Raw genomic sequence first — 23,469 nt, 5'->3', positions numbered from 1 at the left:
CAGACGCTGGGGGAGGTATGACGCTGGGTGAGTATGTACTGTTTGTTTTTTTTACTTTTACGCTGGTAACCAGGGTAAACATCGGGTTACTAAGCGTGGCCCTGCGCTTGGTAACCCGATGTTTACCCTGGTTACCAGTGTAAAACATCGCTGGTATCGTTGCTTTTGGTGTCAAACACAACGATACACGGCGATCGGACGACCAAATAAAGTTCTGGACTTTATTCAGCGACCAGCGACATCACAGCAGGATCCTGATCGCTGCTGCGTGTCAAACTAAACGATATCGCTAGCGAGGACGATGCAACGTCACGGATCGCTAGCGATATCGTTTAGTGTGACGGTACCTTTAAGCTGTTGGTGTACCCTGAGGTACTCACACAGCTTATAGAATTTGATTCTGTACCTGGCCCTCTTGCTGGGCAGGTTCTGATGGAATCTGAGACTTCCCTTAAAATGGACCAATGACTCATCCACGCTGATGTCGCTTTGGGGCACGTACACTTCAAACTTTTTTTTGAAGTATTCGATGACCGGCCGAGGTTTGAACAGATGGTCAAGGGGGGAAGGGGGGTCATCTCGTGTGGGACACTGCATTATCCGTACAATGCAGGAGTTTGTGGATTGCCTCAAAACATGTCCAGGCCATGGCCATTTGGAACACTGGAGTGTTGTATAAAATATCAATCTAATATTGCTGAAGTTCTGGCTTCTTCAGGATCCCCATATGAGGGACCAGGCCCCAGAATTGTATCATTTCAACTGTGTCTACAGGAGACCAGTTAGAAAGTGATGAACCCAGGGTTTTGCGCCAAAAATTTGAGCGTACAAATTAGTTTGCTCCACCATGAGGTTAATAAAGTCCTCAGAGAAAAAGACTTTTGAAAAAGTATATTTGTGAGGCTGAAGGTGACAAACTTTATTCCCGATTCTGCTGCAAAAATCAAGAATCAGTGGCTTATAATTTTTTTTTTTTTCTTGGGGGGGTCCATATGGGGTGGTCCGAAGAGGGGTGCGCTGGTTCATCTTCAGGAGTGGGTGCCACTTCATCTTGTCCTGGGACATCTATGTGGCAGTTCTGCAGGACCCGAAGAGGATGAAGAATGAGAAGTAGAGAAACACCAAGGTTACTTACCGGTGGCCGGTTTTTCCAGAGCCCATGACAGCACACCTGAGAGAGGAATCCGCCCAGTCAGGACAGGAAACCTACTGAAATAAAAGGGCGGTACCTCTCCCTCGCTTCAGTTGGTTTTCAGAGCATGAGAGGCCCCCTTGGTTAGTTCACATGGCAATCTACCACCACATTACAATAACAAAAAAACACCCAGCTAAAAGGGTGAAAAAGAAGGGAGGGAATATACAGGTGCTGTCATGGGCTCCGGAAAAAAAGGCTACCGGTAAGTATCCTTGGTGGTTTCCCGTCTCCCATGACAGCACACCTGAGAGATTTTTGGAGAAAGGAACACCTTAGGGAGGGACCACCGCTTGCAGCACCCTTCTACCAAAGGTAAGGTCAGACGAGGAGGATCGATCCAGTCGGTAGTGTTTAAAGAAGTTAGACGGTGAGGACCAAGTAGCGGCCTTACAAATCTGATCAAATCGATACCTCTGCTTTTTCTGCCCAGGAAGTAGCCACAGCTCTGGTGGAGTGAGCCTTGATGCCTTCAGGGATCGGGGCACCACGTGCAGCATAGGATAAGGTAATAGCCTCCCTAATCCACCTAGCAATAGTACCCTTGGATACCCCATATCCCTTCCTGCTACCCTGGAAAGCTACAAATAGGGACTGATCCTTCCTCCACTGACTGATCAAGGATATGTAATGTAAAATGGACCTTCTTACATCCAGCGTATGAAACTTTTCTTCCCCTGGGTTCCTAGGATTATCACAAAAAGAGGGTAATACAATCTCCTGACTCCTATGGAATTTAAGTACCACTTTCAGTAGATATCCCGGATCTGGTCTCAGAACCACCCTGTCCTTAAATATTTGTGTGTAAGGAGGGGAAATAGACAGGGCTTGTAAGTCACTCACCCTACGGGCTGATGTCAACGCTACCAGAAACACTGTTTTAAGAGTGAGGAGTTTTACCGATGATTCCTGTAAAGGCTCAAATGGACTCCTAGTTAGAGCTTCTAAAACCAGATTCAAATCCCAAAAGTTGTCCCGAAAAATCTAGAAACTTCTTCCATGTTCTACCATAAATTCTTGACAGGACCGGTTTTCTACTTTTCAACAAGGTGGAGACTAGCCCTGGTGAAAACCCCCACTGACTAATGCCCTCTCAAATTCCAGGCTGCAAGATGGAAGCCCTTCACCTGAGAGTGGCATATTGGACCCTGGGTAAGCAGGTCCGGAATTTCTGGTAGAATCCATGGATCAGTTACTGACATCTGTCTTAGGAGGGAAAACCAAGGCCTTTTCGGCCAAAATGGAGCAATCAGAATTACCCTCGCCTGCTCCATTCTGATCTTTCTTACGACTGCTGGAATCAGCGCTATCGGTGGAAATATATACACTATATTCCAAATTACATTTTTATCAGATTTTCCTAAATGGTCGGTGCAAATGACAGTCAGTCTAATAAAAGTCATCACCCGTTAGATTATACATCGAATTTTATTGAAGAAACCTCCCAATGATAACAGTATAATCTCCAAAATGAATAAAAACTCAAAATGCACTGTTCCAAATTATTATGCACAGTAGAATTTCTAAACATTTGATATGTTTTAAAGAACTGAAAATGCTCATTTGTGGAATTTGCAGCATTAGGAGGTCACATTCACTGAACAACTCTATTTAACGCCAAAACATCCCAACAGGCCAAGTTACATGTTAACATAGGACCCTTCTTTGATGTCACCTTCACAATTCTTGCATCCATTGAACTTGTGAGTTTTTGGATTGTTTCTGCTTGTATTTCTTTGCATGAAGTTGGAATAGCCTCCCAGAGCTGCTGTTTGGATGTGAACTGCCTCCCACCCTCATAGATCTTTTGCTTGATGATCCTCTAAAGGTTCTCTATAGGGTTGAGGTCAGGGGAAGATGGTGGCCACACCATGAGTTTTATCTCCTTTTCTGCCCATAGCAGCCAATGACTCAGAGGTTTTCTTTGCAGCATGAGATGGGGCATTGTCAGCATGAAGATGATTTTGCTCCTGAAGGCACGTTTCTGCTTTTTAGACCATAGAAGAAAGTTGTCAGTCAGAAACTCTATATACTTTGCAGAGGTCATTTTCACACCTTCAGGAACCTGAAAGGGCCTTACCAGCTGTTTCCCATGATTCTGGCAAAAACATGACTCCACCTCCTCGCTGATGTTGCAGCCTTGTTGGGACATGGTGGCCATCCACCACTCCATCCATCTGGACCATCCAGGGTTGCTCAACACTTATCAGTAAACAAGACTGTTTGGAAATTAGTCTTCATGTTTGTGTGTGCCCAATACAACCATTTCTGCTTGTGAACACTGTTTAAGGGTGGCCGAATATTAGGTTTATGCACCACAGCAAGCTTTTGAAGGAGCCTATACCTTGAGGTTCGATGGACTCCAGAGGCACCAGCAGCTTCAAATATCTGTTTGCTGCTTTGTAATGGCTTTTTAGCAGCTGCTCTCTTAATCCGATGAACTTGCCTGGCAGAAATCTTCCTCATTATGCCTTTATCAGCACAAACACATTTGTGCTCAGATACAGCCACAAATCTCTTAACAGTACGATGATCACGCTTATGTTTTTGGAAAATTTCTAATGTTTTCATCCCTTCACCAAGGCATTGCACTATTTGATGCTTTTCAGCAGCAGAGAGATCCTTTTTCTTTCCCATGTTACTTGAAAACTGTGACCTGCTTAATAATGTGGAACATCATTTTTAAGTAGTTTTCCTTTAATTAGAATCACCTGGAAAACCAATTATCACATGTGTTTAAGATTGATTTCAGTGATCCATTGAGCCCTGAGACACAATACCATCCACGAGTTTATTTGAAAAACAATTAAATCTTTATGACACTTAAATCCAATTTGCATAATAATTTGGAACACAGTGTAAGCGAGACTGAAATTCCATTGAATTTGAAGAGCATCTACCGCAAATGGTTTCTCTCTCGGGTCTAACGAGCAGAAACTCTCCACTTTTCTGTTATGAAGAGTGGCAAATAAATCTATTACAGGTATGCCACAGGCCTGCACTATCTGTTGAAACACCCGGGGATTCAATGACCATTCTCCCTGTTTTAGTATTTTGCGACTTAGGTAGTCCGCCTTCGTATTTTCGACCCCCTTTATGTGAAGAGCAGAGAGGGATAGTAGGTGATGCTCTGCTAGCTGTAGGAGGACAGACGCTGATTTCATAAGGGAAAGGGATCTCGTTCCCCCCTGGTGGTTGATATAAGCCACCACTGCATAGTTGTCCGACATGACTCTGGTATGGTGACCCTGAAGGATAGGGTGGAAATGTTTTATGGCTCTCTCTACAGCCCATAATTCTCTTACATTGGACGCCTGAAGTGATTCTGTCGGGACCAGGATCCCTGAACCGAGAGGATTCCTAAATGAGCACCCCATCCTGTACCGCTTGCATCTGTGGTGACATGCTCTATTGGAGTTATTCACTGGACCCCCCCCCCCCCCCCCCCCGACGCCAAATGAGCTCTTACTGTCCACCATTTTAGGGAATCTGTTACGCCCACCGAAAGGCGTAGCTTCCCCTCTAAATGCCCCTTTTAACCACTTTTGTGCTAACAGGACCTCCCACTGTAACTGTCTTAGATGAAATTGCGCCCATTTCACCGCGGGTATACAGGATGTCAGAGAACCTAAGAGGGTCATCGCCTTTCTTAGTGTCATTACAGGGTGTTGAATTGCCAACTCCACGAGATTTCGTATTTTAACCAATTTGGTTTCTGGTAGGAGACAAAGTTGACGCCTGGAGTCCAGAACGGACTGAACTAACTCCGGCGTCAACCTTGATTTGGTGAAATTTATTTTCCAACCCAACACCTCTAGCGTTGCTGTCACTTCTATTTGTGCTAGACAATACTGCCGAATTTCCTATTATAAGGAAGTCGTCTAGACACGGAACTATAACCACGTCCGAGAACGGAGGAAGGACATGACTTCTGACATTAGCTTGGTGAATATTCTTGGCGCTATGGACAGGCCGAATGGGAGGGCAGCGTATTGATAGTGCCCGAGTCTTCCTTGGACATAAACCACTACTCTTAGAAATTTTTGATAGTCCCGATGGATTGGGACGTGGTAGTAGGCGTCCTTTAAGTCTATAGCTGCCATGAAGCAATTTGGGAACAAAAGCTTTATTGCTGTATTTACCGACTCCATTTTGAAGGAGCAATTTACTACCGACTGATTGAGATTTCTTAAGTTGACAATAGTTCTTAGTAATCCATCCAGTTTTCGTATTAAAAAAAAAATAGAGGGGAATAAAGTCATAGTTACTCACCGTTAACGGTGTTTCTCGGAGCCCATGACAGCACTACGGAGAGAGGGGATCCGCCCTTCAGGGACAGGAAACCTACAGATAAAAGGGCGGTACCTCTCCCTCGCATCAGTTGGTTTACAGAGCATCAGAGGACCTCCAGGTTAGTTACAACAGAGAGAACATTATATTTATAACATTTCTTAAAAGAGGAACCCCGTGCCTAAACTATAGTATATACATCATATAAATTATATTTTAGAAAAAGTGCTCACCGCACTCGTGATGGGAGGGAATAAGCAGGTGCTGTCATGGGCTCCGAGAAACACCGTTAACGGTGAGTAACTATGACTTTCTCGGTCTCCCATGACAGCACTACGGAGAGAATTGCAGAGATTAAGCTTAGGGAGGGACCACCGCCTCAAGGACCCTTCGTCCGAAGGTTAAGTCAGATACAGAGGCTAGATTTAGTCTATAGTGCCTAAAAAAGGTTGATGGTGATGACCAGGTGGCCGCCTTACAGATTTGCTCTATTGATACCTCCGACCTCTCAGCCCATGAGGTAGCTACTGCTCTTGTGGAATGCGCTTTTATACCATCCGGGATTGTATTCCCCGAAGATGAATATGCCAAGGCTATTGCCTCCTTAATCCATCTGGCTAAGGTCCCCTTGGACGCCCGGAATCCTTTTCTGGGACCCTGAAAACAGATAAACAAAGAGCCTTCCTTCCTATACTCCCTAGTGGAATCTAGGTATTGGACTAGGCATCTTCTAACATCTAGATTATGGAAGTTTAGCTCTTTCTTGTTTCGGGTCTGGACAAAAGGATGGTAGGGATACCTCCTGTGACCTGTGAAATTTTGATGCCATCTTTGGCAAGTAGGCTGGGTCGGGTCTAAGAATGACTCTATCATCCAAGATTTTAGTGAAAGGTGGATTAGAGGAGAGGGCTTGGATGTCACTTATTCGGCGCGCAGATGTTAGAGCTACTAAGAGAATAGTTTTAAGTGATAATGTTTTTATGGAAATCGTTTGTATGGGTTCAAATGGAGGGCCCGTTAATGCTGAAAGGACTAAATTTAGGTCCCATGAGGGTGTTTTTTGAATAACTAAGGGTTTTGATCTTGTAACCGCCTTAATAAATCTTATTACCCATGGGTTAGCAGCAATGTTTTGGTTATATAAGGCTCCTAAAGCTGCTATTTGTACCTTAAGGGTACTGACTGCCAGCCCCTGCTCCAGACCTTTTTGTAGGAACTCCAGAATTTTAGGAATTGAAGGCCTGTCCTGGATCTTTACCTTGGAGACAGATAGGAATTTCCTCCACGTCTTCCCATAAATTTTAGTGGTGATGGGCTTTCTACTTTTTAGGAGTGTAGCCACTAAGTTATCTGAAAAACCTCTTTCTCTTAATAGTCCCCGCTCAAAAGCCAGGCTGTCAAATGGAGGTTCGACTCCTGTGGGTGGAAGATTGGACCTTGATGTAGAAGGTCTGGCATATCCGGTAGAACCCACGGGTCTGATATCGATAGTATCCTTAGCCAGGAAAACCATGCTCTTTTTGGCCAGAATGGGGCAATCAGGATCATTTTTGTTTTGTCCTCTCTGACTTTCCGAATGACTGCTGGAATCAGAATGGTTGGCGGAAAGGCGTATGTCAGTTTGTGTGTCCATGGAATCAGAAAAGCATCCAGAGCCTGGGGATTCCCTTCTGGGCTTAGAGAACAAAATTTGCCTACTTTTTTGTTTTTGCAATTGGCGAACAGGTCTATTGTTGGTGTCCCCCACATTTTTGTGATCTGATTGTAGATGGATTGGTTTAGGGACCACTCGCCTTGTTTTAACTGAGTCCGGCTCAGGTAATCTGCCCTTTCGTTGTTTGAACCCTGGATGTGTAGTGCCGAGAGGGATAGTAAGTTTTCTTCCGCCAGTTTGATAATTTTGGCTGAAGAACTCATCAGTGAACGAGACCTTGTTCCCCCCTGGTGGTTTATATAGGCTACAGTCACTTTGTTGTCCGAAAGAACTCGGACATGGTGTCCCTGAATATCGGCTAGGAAAAAAAGAAGAGCCTGATATACCGCCCAAAGTTCTTTTTGGTTTGAGGATGCCAATAGTATTTGATCTGACCAATTTCCCTGGGCTATTTTGTCCCCCAGGTGGGCCCCCCACCCTTTGGGGCTCGCATCGGTTGTTATTATCCGAGAGATGTTTGGTACCCAAGGGACTCCCTTTGACAGGTTTTGGTCTTTTCCCCACCAGAGAAGGGAATGAATAACTGACGAATCTAGGGTGAGCCGGCTTTCCAATTTGTTTTTTAGTAACAATTGCCATTCCAGGATGTGCCACTGAAGCTCTCTTGTATGAAATTGCGCAAAGGGTATCGCTGGTAGGCATGAGGACAGAGAGCCCAGAAGCGACATTGCCCTCCTTAGAGTCATTGAGGGATTGTGTAACGTTCGCGCTATCATGGACAATATGTTGTCTTTTTTGGGACCCGGAAGCCGGCATTCTTGGACCCGAGAGTCCAATGTCAGTCCTAGGAACTCTTGTACTTGACAGGGTTCCAATTTTGATTTTTTTATGTTTATAAGCCATCCCAAGTCCGTCAGGATGGTCATCACTTGGTCTCTCTTTTCTCTGCAACTTTGTGCTGAGTTGCTTGCGATAAGAAAGTCGTCCAGGTAAGGGACTATTAGTATATCTTGTTCCCTCACGTGGGCCATCATTTCCGCTATTATTTTCGTAAATATACGTGGGGCTATTGAAATCCCGAATGGAAGAGCTTTGTATTGAAAAAACCTTATTTGGCCCTTTATGGAGACTGCCATCCTGAGGAATTTTTGGGATTGATTGTGGATGGGCACATGATAGTATGCGTCGGTTAGATCTATTACGACCATGTAGCAGTTCGGGAAGAGAATCTTTATAGTGGACCTTATCGTCTCCATTTTGAATTTGTAATTTACGACGTATTTGTTTAGGTTTTTTAGATTTATGATTGTCCGAAAGGACCCGTCGGGCTTTGGTACTTAAAATAGAGGGGAGAAAAACCCTTCCCCTACCTCCTGAGGAGATATTTCCCGAATCACCGATTTTTGTAGTAGGGTCATGATTTCCTCTTCTAATGCAGTCTGTTCTGCAGCCGAAGATCTTGTTTTTGTTATCACATAGTTCCGGGGAGGGAAAGACACAAAATCTATTTTTAGGCCATACCGTATGAGATTTAGGATCCAGATGTTGTTGGAAATTTTTTCCCAGGCGGGAAGGAACGATGTTAGTCTTCCTCCCACCGGAGGATAAATGTCATTTGGAGAACTTTTTGTCACGGGAGGTGTTGCCAAAGAGGTAACCCCTATCCCTTCTCCTTCCTTCTTCCCACTTATTCTGCTCTCTGGGGGGTCTACGACGAAAAAATCTGCGGCTCCGAAAAGACTGTTTAAAAGGAGTTGGACCCAGATTTGGAAACCCCTTCTTCTTATCCCCCGCCTTTTGGAGGATGTCATCCAGGGTTTCTCCGAATAAAAAATTGCCCTCACATGGGATAGAACATAACTTTAATTTTGTCTGTAGATCTCCCGGCCAGGTCTTTAGCCACAAGGTTCTTCTGGCAGCGTTGGAAAGAGCAGCGGCCTTAGATGTTAGGCGTACAGAGTCCGCCGAGGAGTCTGCCAGGAACGCTGCTGCTGCTCTCATTGCAGGGAACGAATCCAGCAATTGTTTTCTGGGTAACCCGTCTTTGATCTGACTTTCCAGCTGGTCGATCCACACCATAAGGGATCTGGAGGTGCAAGTAGCTGCAACAGCAGGTCTCAGGCTACCCCCAGCTGATTCCCACGCTCCCTTGAGGAAAGTATCCGCTTTTTTATCTAACGGGTCTTTTAGGGTACCCATGTCCTCGAATGGCAGCGCAAATTTTTTCGAGGCTTTGGCTACTGCAACATCTAGTTTTGGTGCCTTATCCCAGAAAGATGAAGCCTCATCCTCGAAGGGATATTTTCTTTTAAGGGAGGGTACCGAGGAATTTCTTCTGTCCGGTTTCTCCCACTCTTTTTTAATTAATGTCTGGACATTAGGATTTAGGGGAAAGGTTCTTCTCTTTTTTTGTCCCAGACCTCCAAACATCACATCTTGGGCCGTTTTGTCGGGTTTGGGTTCCTCCACCCCCATGGTAGCCCTAACTGCTCTCACTAAGGAATCTACTTCCTCTAGTGGGAAGCAATGTCGGCCCGACTCTTCCTCGGACGAGGAAAGGAGAGATTTTGAATCGTCCGAGTCAGCATTTTCGGACGACGATCGGCCTGAGTGGGAATGTACTGATTCCTTCACCTTCTTCACCTCTTTTTTGGAGGATAGAAGGGCATTCTGAACCTCAGATCTGATCACATTTTTAAGTTCAGAAGCGAAGTCGGGGGTCTCCTCACATAGTAAGCGTTGGATGCATGACTTGCAAAGCTTTTTCTCCCAGGTTACTGGTAAAGCTTTGTTACAGGTAGGGCAGACCCTATTTTTCCTTTTCTCCGTGCTCTTCTTACCCTAGTAAGGGAGAAGAGGGAGCCCCACTATAAATATGTACATTCACGAAGATCACTCACCACCTGGATGTGAAGGCAGGTACCGGTTCTGGAAGGGGACTCGGGCCTGGTAAGGAAGGTCCTTGAGACGGAGTATCAGTCTTTGCAGCGGATCTGCTGCGCCGTGTGGAACGGCTGCTAGATCCACTCCTGGTGCTCTTTGCGTGTCGCTGCTGTCCAGGCTGCAGCTCCTGCGTGTCGCTGTCCTCCATGGTTACAGGGAGAAAGTGCGACACCCATGTGTGCATAATCTCCCTTTTTGTAACCGGCGCCAATCCCTCGGCGTCTGCCGCACTTCCGGTTCCTGCTCCCAGGGAGAAGATTTTACTGCGCATGCGCGCGCGATGACCCGGAAGTCCTTGCCGCATTTCCGGTGCGGCGGCCATCTTTGTACACCCGGAGCGTGCAGCGGTCGGCACAGGAGCTCCGGGTGATCAGCGCCCCTTTTTCCTATGGAGTCTGGCAGCGTTCTCCCCTCGCTCACCCTGAAGGACCCCTCGGTCCCAGCGGTGGCGGCTTCGGGAGCCGGACAAGCCGCGGCAGGAGCCTCCTCGCTGCCGGAACTCGACCGCCCGGTCCCGGTCTCGGTCCATCGGTCTTCATGTCAGGTACCGTCCGATAGAGAGGTTCCCTGTCAGGGACAGGAAACCAACTGATGCGAGGGAGAGGTACCGCCCTTTTATCTGTAGGTTTCCTGTCCCTGAAGGGCGGATCCCCTCTCTCCGTAGTGCTGTCATGGGAGACCGAGAAAAACCTTTTCCTTCCTCTTCCCCAGGGACTTCTACCAGAACCCGTTTTTAACACCTGTTCCAATACCTCTGCTTCCAAGGCAAGCTGTTCTTCCAGGGATTTTCTTTGGGATGTCAAAACAAAAGTCTGTCGCACTGGATAAACACCTTTAGCCATAGTCATTAGTTAGGATCTTTTCCCTCGGTACTTTAGACTTCAGTTGCTCCTCTATCTGTTGTAGCCAGACTATAAGGGAGCGTGCAACACAAGTTCCCGCAATCGTCGGTTTTAAACCCCCTGCGGTTGCTCCCAGGTGTCTTAGGAACCCGTCCGCCTTTTTTGTCTAAGGGGTCCCTTAATACGCCAGAGTCTTCTAAGGGAAGGGATGACTTTTTAGACGACCTAACTACCGCACCATCAATTTTAGGAACCTTATCCCACGTCTCCGAATCTTTCTCCTCAAAAGGGGTAACGTCTTTTAGAAGCCGAGGGCAGATTACCCAATTTCTCTGGCTTCTTCCACTCCTTTTCTATAACGGGCTTTTACTTTAGAATTAACTGGGAATGTACGCTTTTTCTCCTCCAAACATAATGTCCTCCATGGATTTGGCCGCTTCCTCATCTTTTAGGCCCATTGAAGCTCTGATGGCTTTTATTAATTTATCCGTGTTCAGTCAGAAAGCACTGACGGCCCCCAACATCGCTATCTGAAGAGGAGCCAGAGGATATGGAAGAGGGGGAAGGGAGATAACGGTTCCTCCTGAAATTCCTCTTCTGAACAGGAGAGACCTCAGAATCTGAAATAAGTTCTGGGTTTTTACAGAGCCTTCTACTTCTGCTCTAATTATGGCCCTAAGACTAGAGGCAAAGTCAGGGGTCTCTTCCTGGATAGTCTTTTGGATGCAATCCACACAAAGACTTTTCTGCCACTGGACTGCCAATGGAACTCTACAGAGGGCACATGCCTTGTTCTTTGACTTGGTACTAGTCTTCCTCGGCGCCTGCCAAGTAAACAGAAAGTGTAGCCCATTACTACCAGTGTGACATTCACGTAGATCACTCACCACCCGCTGACCATGAAGGGTACCGGATTCTGAGGCTGAATAGGAGCACGGACAATGTCCCTCCTAGAAGCTGAAGAGTCCTGTGACGTCCGGCCAGGACGACTGCCGCTCCTTCCACTCCAGCGGCTGCTTCTTACCATGTTGGTGAGCAGGTGCATCACCTGATAAGGGCTCTTGCTGCTCCATACGATCCTCCATATTTGGAGAGCTATATAGAATTGAGCGATACTCTATGTACACTTCACCCTTAAAAAAAAAAAAAAAAAGGTGATCCGTAGTGCTCACCGCCTCTTCCGGTATGCATCTCCCCTCTCCTGTATCCCACCGGGAAGTCTGTATTACCGCCGGCGTCCAAGCCATGGGTGCCGCCATCTTGGATCCGGCACGCAGCTCTGACGTCACACAGGCACGCCCATTCACAGCGTGCCTTGCGCGCAACGCCAGCCGCGTGCCTGGAAGTCACCGAAGACCGACAGCAGAGGGGGAGAGAGCAGTGTGGCAGTCACAGAAGGGCCTCAGGACCCCAGAATGTGCTGGCCCGACGCCCGCACGGGATCTGCGAACGGTGCTTCCAGCATCCTGAAGGCCGGCATACAGGCGCCCTGCCTGCCCTTCTAGTGCTGGGACAGGAGTGGAAATCTTCAAGCAAAATACCGCTGTGATTCAGTACAATGGCTCCCATCAGGACAGGAAACCCAACTGAAGCGAGGGAGAGGTACCGCCCTTTTATTTCAGAAGGTTTCCTGTCCCGACTGGGCGGATCCCTCTCTCAGGTGTGCTGTCATGGGAGATGGGAAAATGTGGGATCCTCTCCCTTGCTATCAGTATCAGAGGCAAGCAAAGCATATGCCTCCTCCATTGAATAGCACTATTGGGACTAATGTGATGGGCAGGACATTTGTGTGTGAATATGGTGCCGTGTGTACTGTATGTGGGGGTGGATAGTGATTTTCAGGCAAGTTTGCACCAAAGAAAGAGCTAACAAAATGCAAATAGGGAGAGAAAAAAAAAAAAAAAAAAAAAAAAGAAGTCAGGCATGAGTTTGATGCAGCTGCAGGATTTGCACATGGGGGGGTTGGGGGTGAGAATGAGTGTTGATTGGTGAACTGCGTCACCAATCAACGCTCGGCAGCTGCTTAATGTGGCACAGAAGCGGCACAAAGTAAGTGAAATGAAGCGAGATCACTTATGGTTGTAGTCTCTTCAGCAGGAATTGTGTCACAGGCTACTGTGGCACCACAAGTCCCAGCACAGGAGGAGGAGATCTGGCAGTGTGACCGCTCTGCAGGAATCCTCAGCTAGTGTGAGCATTCCTGCAGAGCAGTCAGGTCAGAGACAGGTGACAGAGTTGTCATACCACTGCTGTGACCTGTCATTGTGGGATTGATGATCACATTGATCCCACCAATCAGAGGTGGCCCTGGTGTTGCTAGGCACTGGCATAAGATTGGAGCTTGACTGTGGCATTTAACTGGTTAATAGCTGCAGGTGGATCGCGATTTCACCCGTGGCTATTGCGGGTACATGTTAGCTGTTTTGTACAGCTGAAATGTCCCAGGAAAGATGTGGGCTCACTGCTGGAGCCCACATCAAATGGAGGGAGGACTGACAGTGTAAATGTATGCCTGATGTCATAAAGGGGTTAAAATGTTTTTAACAATAGTAGTCTACCTTGCTGATATTTGTGCCACCTTTGTGCGGCTGAGTAGAAAAGCCGTTTGAGCTGTTGCATGAGGTATCAGGGCTCCCAGCAGATCTACACCAGTCCCTCACCCACCTCGTCTTAATTGAAACTTAAATTCAAAGCTGTAAAGGCTGGCTCAGACCCTGATACCTCATGCACGGCCCATGGTTGACTGCTGCTGTGCCATTATCAAGTTTATTCTGTTGGTCATTTGATGCCACTTTTCCTGGTGTTTGCTCCAAATATTTTGACTCCAAATTCTGTCTCCATTTAAAATTTCTCTGGTCACTGGCATCAGCTGATAGGAATACTACTCCTGCTGAATACTCCCCATCAGCCTGAGCTCTAAATTACTGGCATGGGTGCCCCTGTATCTTTGAACCAGCCAGACTCCAGCTGTGAGTTTTGCCTGTTTGGTTATCAAAGCCACAAGGAAACCCATGAATATTTATTTATTTATTTTTTATAGCACAGGCTGCATGTTCAGTTGGTGGGGGAGGGGGAGAGTTAGTGTTTTGTGGACAACCCCTTTAAAGCCTGTTTGAAACATCCAACCTCTTATGAGGTGTTGCCAATACTTCTAATGATGCCCCCCCACTAGTCACTAACAAGTTATTTAAATTGCCCCTTTTTCTGAAGAGGCAATTTGCATATTAAATTTCCCAGAGCAGCATTGCACGGTGAATAAGCCTCCTTACCTTGACAAGCCAGAGCTGGTATGTCACTCTGCATAAGGAGAAACCTTACGCCTTAGTAACAAGTTATAAGCATTTCCACCATTATATGCAAGTCTGGAATCATTTTATGAAATGCCAAGAAGTTCAGTCTGGTACATTTACTTCAATGCAGCATTTTATTAATACATCCAAGAGTGCACAAACAGGTGACATTTTACATTGTGGGGTTTACACATTAGTGATACCAGATTTGTGAAGATGAACAGAACAAGAGTCTAGTAAGAATTTCTCCCATCTGTGACATAGTCTATTGCCTGCTACTAGCCCTCAGATTAAGGTGTTAAATAAGGTGTTGGAACCAAGTATGTAGTAGAAAGTAGTGTTTACTTAATTAGGCGACCTAGCGCTTTTCATTTTCCTCATCTTTGACCAAGTCTTGCCCATCAATTTCTTGCTCCCCATGGCAGCTACCAATTGGTGTGCAATGAAAAGCACCTACCAGCCAATTTAGTGTAGTGTTGTTTATGATGTAGTCCATTATATCATCCATATTGGCCTTTATTTTAGTAATCTTGTCCTTTGTTGTGGCTAATAGGCTGTCAGACATTTCTTTGAAGGAAGAGGCAGAGTTAAAGTTTTGGTAGACATCTGCAGCCATGGCACCAACACCATGAGCCTTATTTCTAATACTTTGTGGAAGACCTTGAACGCTGGAGACCAGAGACAAACATGTAGTCTGCAGGTGTTGAGTGAGATTTCGCGCAACAGTCAGGGTGCGGGATTCAATTTGCTGTAATGAGAAAATGATATTATAATTCTAGTGTACTAGTGATGTCTAGCATAAGTCTATGAAGGAATGTCATTACCTCTGCACCCTCAGTGCCCCCACAAGCTTTCTCTCCTGTGCTTTTGGTCCACTCCACCCACTTGTTGTACATGTTCTCCTGAGCATCATGGATTTTCTGGTTTGCATTATTCATATTTTTTCTTGCATATTCAATCTTAAAATAAAGTGTATATTTACATGGATTAATATATGCATTACATTTTGTTAATTCATTTACAGTGAAATGCATTTACCCTTAATATCAGAAGCCATGATCTTGTATGTAATTGACAGTGTTCTCACAAAAACTGCTTGATCACCAGAAACTGAATTGTAATAAGATTAAGCCAGTGTGTTACCTCAGAAGGCAATAGCTGTGAGTCAATCACAAGGGACTTCTATTTCTCCTCCTTCTAATACTCCCATGGCCAGATGCGGCATGGTAAATTAAAATATTCACAAGTAAGCCACTTTGTTCAATATGTGACAAAAAAAAAACCCAAAAAAACAAAACCACACTGTTAAGGTGAGGACAAGCTGCGATCCATACAAAAATCAATCTATTTAAAAAAAAAATAAAAATTTACAATTACACACTAAGAAAAATGCAAGGGGATTCCAAGCAAAATGTGAGGAAAATAAATACAGAACCACGAGGGGGGGGGGGGGGGATTAAAGTTCAATGACTTCCATAGCTGGGTAACAAGGTGAATCAACCATATAGTAGTGATAAATATTTAAATGCACCCATAAACCCTTATTATGGTGGCAGTAGCAATAAGTAGTTAAATCCTATGGCAGTGAGACCAGAGGATGTCAAAATATACAACATATCTCCACATATTGTAAGTGGCTGGAGCAAAAGGTAATTGCTGTAGTAGCCATGGTGTAATGCTGCCAGCCAGGTATGAAGCTTCTATTATAGGTGAGAGGTAGGGAATGATTACTTGTATAATAAAATTTATTGGATTGCTTCTTGTCCTCACATTTACATGTGTGGGTTTTTTGTTAAAGATGTGGCAAGTGCCAATTATGAACATGGAGCTTTACATTGCACCAGTACATAACAGGGACACATTTACAAGATCTTTTGAAACACTATTGAGGAACTTATTTCCAAGATCCATTGATGAAAATATTCTTTGTGGGACACCACTATCACAAGAGTTGTTTCCCAGACTAAACCTACAAATTTAAAATACTGGGTGTACAGGTCCCACCAGTGAAAGGTCCTCTTGTTCAAGCAACCCCACCAGCCAGAACTGGCTTATGTGTTCCAAGTACGTTCATCTTATTCTATAAAACTTTGACTGCAGTATAGTAGAGGTCTGTATACAATTTTTTTTTTTTTTTTTTTTAAGATTTGATTTCTGTGTACTAACCAGGTTAATAATGTTCTGGAGCTGGGCAATGGCTTCTTTACTTCTGCATTTTGCATCCTTGATCCTGGTTAAAGCTTGTTGATAAGAACGCTTGCGGGCCTTAGTAGTGAGGGATCTCAGGCACATGTAGTAACCAGGCTCATCTTGGGACACCTCAAAACCTTCTGTTTTAGTTGCTTTTATAGGTATGATAAAGAAATTAGTTTCACCCTTTATATTCGACAGCTTGGCAGGCTATGCTTATTTTGGCATCAGGCGTGAAGCAATTTACACAAGGGTAAAAAACAATTTGTGACAAATTTATTCAGTAGGTTAGTGCTTTATTCCATTAGGACGCTTACTCGAGGCATGGTTTCATTCACTGCTCAGTACATATGAGTGGTGGCTATAACCCCACCCCAGCAGACCAACAGCAATACTCAGGGAATACTCGGCTTCCTTCAAGCAGCAAAGCTTTACAACTTTTGAATGCCATTAAGGGATAAAACTCAATCTGCAAGTTCAAGTTTCATAAAAGCACTGTTTTACCATCTAATTGGAGTGGTAGTCTCCAAGCCAATAAGCTGGAGACTTAAATGTTCTCCCTTCTTACAAGGACTATTCAACACCCATTTATAAAAGATAGGAATAACCCTTTAAAGTTAAGTAGTCAGGCTACTATTTGGGATGCCCCAGTATATGCCCACTGCATTTGGTTGACAACTTTCCATTAGTATGCTAGGTTTTGCCTTACCCAGCTCCTCATCTGTTGGTGGCAGGTAGTGTTCCAGAAGGGATTCGGACCTTGTTAGTGCAGAATCCACATGGTTGCTCATGATCTTCACAACACGGCTTCCCAGAATAGTATGAATGCTGCCATTTGCAACAGCCTTAGTCATCTCCACACCATCCTGCACAGCGCCCTTCGTTTTATCCACTACTCCTGTGATACTATGGATTACAGCATCTCTGGCACCAGCAACAGCTCCTGAGGCATTAGCCACAACCTAAGATATACAACATGACACTTGTGTAATCTAAGCTGAAGAAGTGAACTATAAGGGTCACCATCATTGTAGCAGCTTACCTTTTCAGGAGGCTGATACAGAATAGGCAACTTCTCCTCAATCTTGTCCAGTCCAACACAGGCCATAGTGTTTGCCAGAGCAACTGAGGGGAAGAAAGGGACATCTAATGCAATGGTCTGCTGACTTCTATATCCAGAAGAGTTCTTGTGAGCAATACTGGCCTAGTGTCAAACTTATGCTATGAGCAGGGGCTGGCAGGCAAGCATGCCGTAGTAGCCCATACTTCCTGGTTAACCCTTTGAGGTAGCCAGAAGTAGATGTTACAAGGCAAAAGAAACCTGGACTAATGGGAGTTGTAGTGAAATGGCGAATAGAGTCTCATCCACTTCTATCAGTGTGCTACCAAGAGTGGCAGCTGAGGCTCTACTCCACATGTGACTGCAGAAATTTGTTTAGGTTACGTGGTTTGAAAATTGCATAGTCCTCAGAATTGATTGTCTATTCAATGGCGTCAAACACATAGCATAAAGAAGCCCAGTTTAGAATTTTGATTCTCCCCCACCCCATGTGCAAGATACTTCTTGGATCAGAGTGCTAGAAAAAAAATTTCTGTATGTGAGAGATGAACATTCAGATTTGTCATCCATTTTTGGTTATTTTTTTTTTTAAATTTGAAGACCAATGCCTTTACTTTACATGTAGACTGCCAGGGTGGGAACCCACACACACCATTAGCCAACACATTTTACAGTGGAAAAACCCACAAACCTACTTTGAGGCTCAAGTTTCTGCAGGATTGGCATGGCACCAGTGATGGCCACAGACGTGATACTCCTCACACTTTTCTCTGCAATGTCACATACAGACTTCAGGTAGGGATGGTGGTCTTTAGTGGTCACGTAGGTAGAGAACACCATGTCATATGTAGAGCTCACCAGTGGGAGGTTTATCAGCCTTACTGCCACATTCTAAAGGGTAGAAAAAAAAAAAAAAAAAAAACAACTCATGTACACAGATGCTTTTGCAATTCCATTCATAATAAAGTTGTTTCATTAAAATAAACCATTTCATGCATTGGAGTGTGTTTCCAGAGATCGGTCATTTGTGTGATCAGTTGAATTAACCCCTATTTAGCAAAATAAAGTGGTATGCTATAGTGATGACTGATCCAAAGCACCAAACAAAATTACCTAAACAATTGTTAAGGCTACGTTCACATTTGCGTTGTGCGCCGCAGCATCGGCGCCGCAACGCACACCGCAAACAAACGCAGCAAAACGCATGCACAACGCTGCGTTTTGCGCCGCATGCGTCCTTTTTTTCATTGATTTTTGACGCAGCAAAAATGCAACTTGCTGAGTCCTCTGCGCCCGGACACGGGCGCCGCAGGGACGCATGCGGCGCAAAACGCAAGTGCGACGCATGTCCATGCGCCCCCATGTGAAATATAGGGGCGCATGACGCATGCGGCGACGCTGCGGCGCCCGACGCTGCGGCGCATACCGCAAATGTGAACGTAGCCTTAGATACCTCCCCAGTTTTTAGTGTGGCTTCCAAGTCACAAGACCTGACGATGTTGAATCACACAAGGTGTGAACCAGAAGTTACTTATAGCTACACACATTTAGACAGGTTTATAGGAGAACAGAAAAACACTTGGGGAATGCCCTTTCTACAGGTCAGATTCATATTGCCAGTCATTTTTACATTTGTTAAGGAAACTAGTATGACCATTTGACCAGGCCATGGCCCACCCCTTCATCATACACATACTTTAAACAAATGTATATGTATTTTTTTTTAAAAACCCACACAATTTAAATTGTGCTCCTCTTTCCAAATAATTTATATATTAGAAATTCTCAATGTGGAAGGGATAGAAACAGCAATTTAGTTTGTAAAGGTACCTTCACACGAAACGACATCGCTAGCGATCCGTGACGTTGCAGCGTCCTGGCTAGCGATATCGTTTCGTTTGACACGCAGCAGCGATCAGGATCCTGCTGTGATGTCGCTGGTCGCTGAATAAAGTCCAGAACTTTATTTGGTCGTCCGATCGCTGTGTATGGTTGTGTTTGAAAGCAAAAGCAACGATACCAGCGATGTTTTACACTGGTAACCAGGGTAAACATCGGGTTACCAAGTGCAGGGCCGCGCTTAGTAACCCGATATTTACCCTGGTTACCAGCGTAAAAGTAAAAAAAACAAACAGTACATACTCACCTCTGTGCATCCCCTGCCGTCTGCTTCCTGACACTGACTGAGCGCCGGCCCCAAAGTGAAAGTGAAAGCACAGCGGTGACGTCAAACAGCGACGCTGCAGCGATCGGCATCGTTGTCGCTATCGCTGCAGCGTCGCTTCGTGTGAAGGTACCTTAAGAGTGAACACTGCATAAAAGCCCCAGGATACAACAGGAGGTGCACATTTTAAATTGCTGATTTATTCCCCTATAAGTAGGGCTGATATAAAAGCCCATGTTACAGGTTTCTGCTGGTTTAACAAGTGACCAAGTGTCCTAGGACCATCCAGCTCCTGTTCCCTACATAAACCTTGTGACCTCAGCAACAGCTCTGAATATACAGAAATGCAGAAAGAAAGCATGGTAATAAACCATGTTCATCTTCTCTGTGGAGTCTGGCTGTATCTGATAGCAGTGTTCCTGCCCAGCGCTTTAGTCTCATGCTAGCTAATTACACTGCATTGATCTTCCAGATAATCAGTACATGGCAATGTGTGGAATGCCCAGACAAAAAGTCTGGTCCTATAGTAGTGGACCCCAGTTGTGAGTATAGGGTAATACCACCAGATGACTGCGCTGTGATTGAAAAGAAACTTTGGTGCATTCTCCCAGAATGAACAAGCCAGGTCAAATGGGTACTCCCTCTTTGGGGTTAAGAGGCCCTCTGCCCCCCTCCCCCCCCTTAATTTGGGATTCAATTTTCTGTAAGAGGGAGAAATCTTTTTTGCTTTAGTCTGCCAAACATAATGAGGCTGTTTCCTCTAAGTAAAAGCAGCTACGACCGCTCATGCCCCTGGATGAAGATGATTACAGGTACTGTAGGACCCCCACCAAGGACAGAAAGCCAACTGATGCATTTTATTATGTAGGTTTGCTGTCCTTGAAAGGTAGAGCTCCCCTCTAGTGCCATCATGGGGGCATGTACAGATGTTTGAAGTGTTGCCCTCCCCCAGTGGGGAAATTAGTGTAGCATGTTAATTAGTCCTACCTGTATGCCTTATATTAATGGTCTTGTTGCTGGGAAGTGTTATATTCTCTTTATGTTAATGATTTCTTCCAGGGTGTGCAGTGCCTGGAAGAAATCCCTACGTCCTGTCTTCACTCTCAGGCCGACATCACACAATATATAAAAAAACATTTTTTTTTTCAGGTTAATACAGCCGAGATATGCAGAAATGTTCCTGAACAGTGATCCCTATGTCATCCGTGTGCAATGATACGATTTTTTTACGCTTCCAATCTGAGCTAGTAAAGGGAATTCAACTAGTTTCCAGGCTGCCTGGATTCCACCGTCACATGTTGCTGGTACCCTGTGGCTGTAAGCCACCAGATAAACAGGCAAAGAGACTGCAACCTTGTGTCCTCTGATCATTTCTGGCACCACACTATATATGTCAAATATACCGGGAACCCTGGGGACCCAGCTTCACCTGTGGGAAGCTGTACCATCACTCCCCAGAGGACCCCCTTTAAGCAGCATCGGTCACCACTGACCGAAAACCACAGGTGGCATCACGAACACTCTTATTTCTAATAACCCCTTTAAAGACCTTTCCTTTAATTTGGACTCCCGGGGCCATGGACCGGATCACTGCCACCCCTTTATTGACGACCAGACCAGGTACCGAGTGACCCCTACGCCCTGGCGGGCGCTCCATAACTTCAGGCCGAGACACCAAAGCAAGAGGTGGCAGCAAAAAGCGAGAGTGACATTGGTTTCAGATTCAGCCTCATTTGCATAACAGTTCAGACACACATTTTCACCAATAGAGGAACAGACTTGTTATGTAAAGGTTTTGCTGGCTTTTTTTTTTGGAGAGAACTACTTGCCCATAAATAACTTGATGGCAAGATTGTGTGATTTACAATTAAAAATGCATCACTGAAAGGGAACCTGTCAGCAGGATTTTGCTCAGTACCCTACACAGCGTCAGGTTGGCACCGTTATGATTAAAATGATACCTGGGGTGATGAAATCCATTGTATGGTTTAATCTGCATTTGCAGTTTTCAGTTAATGCGAGTCTCGTGCTCTGCAGTGGGCCTTTATGTGGTGCTCTGCTTATAGGCATCTGTATGGGCTTATGACAGCTCACTCATCCTTCAGCAACCTGCTGCCAATTTTACACACTTCCACAAAAAGGAACCACTTGTTGAAGTAGCATCTATTGTGTTAGAGGGGGGAGAAAAAAAAACAAACAAAAAACACACACACACCCACCCCTTTTGTATAGCATTGTACAGGCACTGCAGTCTAGAAATGCCTCTAGGAGGTGATAACACTCAGAGTGAGAATACCAATCCCTTACTGCATACAGAGATGGTGGACAGCTCATTTACCCCTATTACATATGTAACAATCAGCATAATCCTCACTGAGGACACAGGTAAGTCCAGAGAATTAGAGATCTACACCAGACCCAGCCTGAAGAAGCCACAGCAGATCCTGGGACCATGCACCATCATATGGCAGAGCCCCACTACACCTGGGTGCATAGCCTGCACAAGTGGGCATCTCCCACAGGACAAGGGGGCACATGTGTCATGTACACAGTGGGGTACACACGGGTTCTTCCCAACACATGGTGATACTATAGCAGTGACCCTACAGCATAACCCTGTATTTAGACAGCAGACATTAATTGAAGCAGTATAATACTAAAGGGGTAGAGTGACCACTACTTGTACTCCATGCCAAGTAATACGTATATACACCATAGTAACTGACAGCAGCTCCAGCAACACTGCACATTACTATCACCCATTGCATAAGACAATACAAGTAGTTGTTACCTGTTGCTGCTGCACTGTTTCAGCCATGTTGCTAAGTGAAAACCTACAAAAAGCAAAGCACAGTGATGACCGAAGAAGAGACACCGCCCTCCGCTGCCAAACTACCACAGGTGCCGGCTAAAAACCCCAAGCAATCACGTGCTGTCTGAAGGGAGGAATGCCGCTCCTCAGGAGCCTGTGCACTTATATGCAGCTAACCACGCCCACCTGTCTCCGGGCAGGTTCCCTGCTCTCAGCTGACTGGTGACGTCACGCAGTCTCCTGATCGGCTGTGATCGGCGTGCAGCGGTCACACAGGGTATTGCAGCTGTGTGGTGAGAGCAGTCAGCAGGGCCGTGTATGGGCTGAGGTCACGTGTGCATATGGCGGCTATTGCTCCGCACAGTGGCCGTGCTGCCGGTGTAATCTCTCGCTTCTCCCCACACAGCACAGCCCCACACACATTAGACATACCTCCCAACCTTCCAAGAAGACTACTTTCACACTAGCGTCGTTTTGTAGAAAAAACGCATCCTGCAAAAGTGCTTGCAGGATGCGTTTTTTCTCCATTGACTTGCATTAGCGACGCATTGCCACACGTCGCAACCGTCGTGCGACGGTTGCGTCGGACCGTCGCCACCAAAAAACGTTGCTTGTAACGTTTTTTGGTGCGTCGTGCCCGTCTTTTCCGACCGCGCATGCGCGGCCGGAACTCCGCCCCCGCATCCCCGCACCTCACAATGGGGCAGCGGATGCGTTGAAAAACAGCATCCGCTGCCCCCGTTGTGCGGCACATTCACTGCTAGCGTCGGTACGTCGCCACGACGCAATTCATCGTGCGTCATCCGACGCTAGTGTGAAAGTAGCCTTAGGCTGTGTTCACATGTTACGTTTTTATGCAGTTTTTTTCTGCTATCTTGGCAGTAAAGAAGCAACGTCAAAAAACCTCCCAACTTTTAGGCCCTTTTCACATGTCCATATAATACTAGTACTGGGAAAAAAAACGGTACCAGTGTCATCAGTCTGTAATCTTTTTTTTTTCCGGTATGATTTATAGGGAACCTGTAACCAGAA

General features: G+C 45.6%; 1 protein-coding gene across 2 annotated transcripts in view; it reads right to left on the bottom strand.

Moving 5' to 3' along the window:
* LOC143764361 (perilipin-2-like) overlaps nucleotides 1-22,588 on the bottom strand; it is a 128,731-nt gene extending 106,143 nt beyond the window's left edge. The window contains exons 1-7 of one of the 2 annotated variants that reach the window (XM_077249867.1): nucleotides 22,417-22,588; nucleotides 18,157-18,352; nucleotides 17,444-17,526; nucleotides 17,111-17,363; nucleotides 16,378-16,553; nucleotides 15,036-15,170; nucleotides 14,327-14,959 (exon numbers count right to left, since the gene is read on the bottom strand). In XM_077249867.1, the coding sequence (XP_077105982.1) occupies nucleotides 14,570-14,959; nucleotides 15,036-15,170; nucleotides 16,378-16,553; nucleotides 17,111-17,363; nucleotides 17,444-17,526; nucleotides 18,157-18,352; nucleotides 22,417-22,443 (1,260 nt within the window). In that variant the 5' untranslated portion in view covers nucleotides 22,444-22,588 and the 3' untranslated portion in view covers nucleotides 14,327-14,569. Of the gene's footprint in view, nucleotides 1-14,326; nucleotides 14,960-15,035; nucleotides 15,171-16,377; nucleotides 16,554-17,110; nucleotides 17,364-17,443; nucleotides 17,527-18,156; nucleotides 18,353-22,416 lie in introns of those variants that run through there. The other variant, XM_077249856.1, reaches the window with a different exon arrangement.
* Between the last annotated feature and the right edge of the window lie 881 nt (nucleotides 22,589-23,469).

Source organism: Ranitomeya variabilis, chromosome 1, assembly GCF_051348905.1.
Source record: "Ranitomeya variabilis isolate aRanVar5 chromosome 1, aRanVar5.hap1, whole genome shotgun sequence".
NCBI classification, from domain to species: domain Eukaryota; kingdom Metazoa; phylum Chordata; class Amphibia; order Anura; family Dendrobatidae; genus Ranitomeya; species Ranitomeya variabilis.
This window is presented reverse-complemented; position numbering and strand designations above follow the sequence as displayed.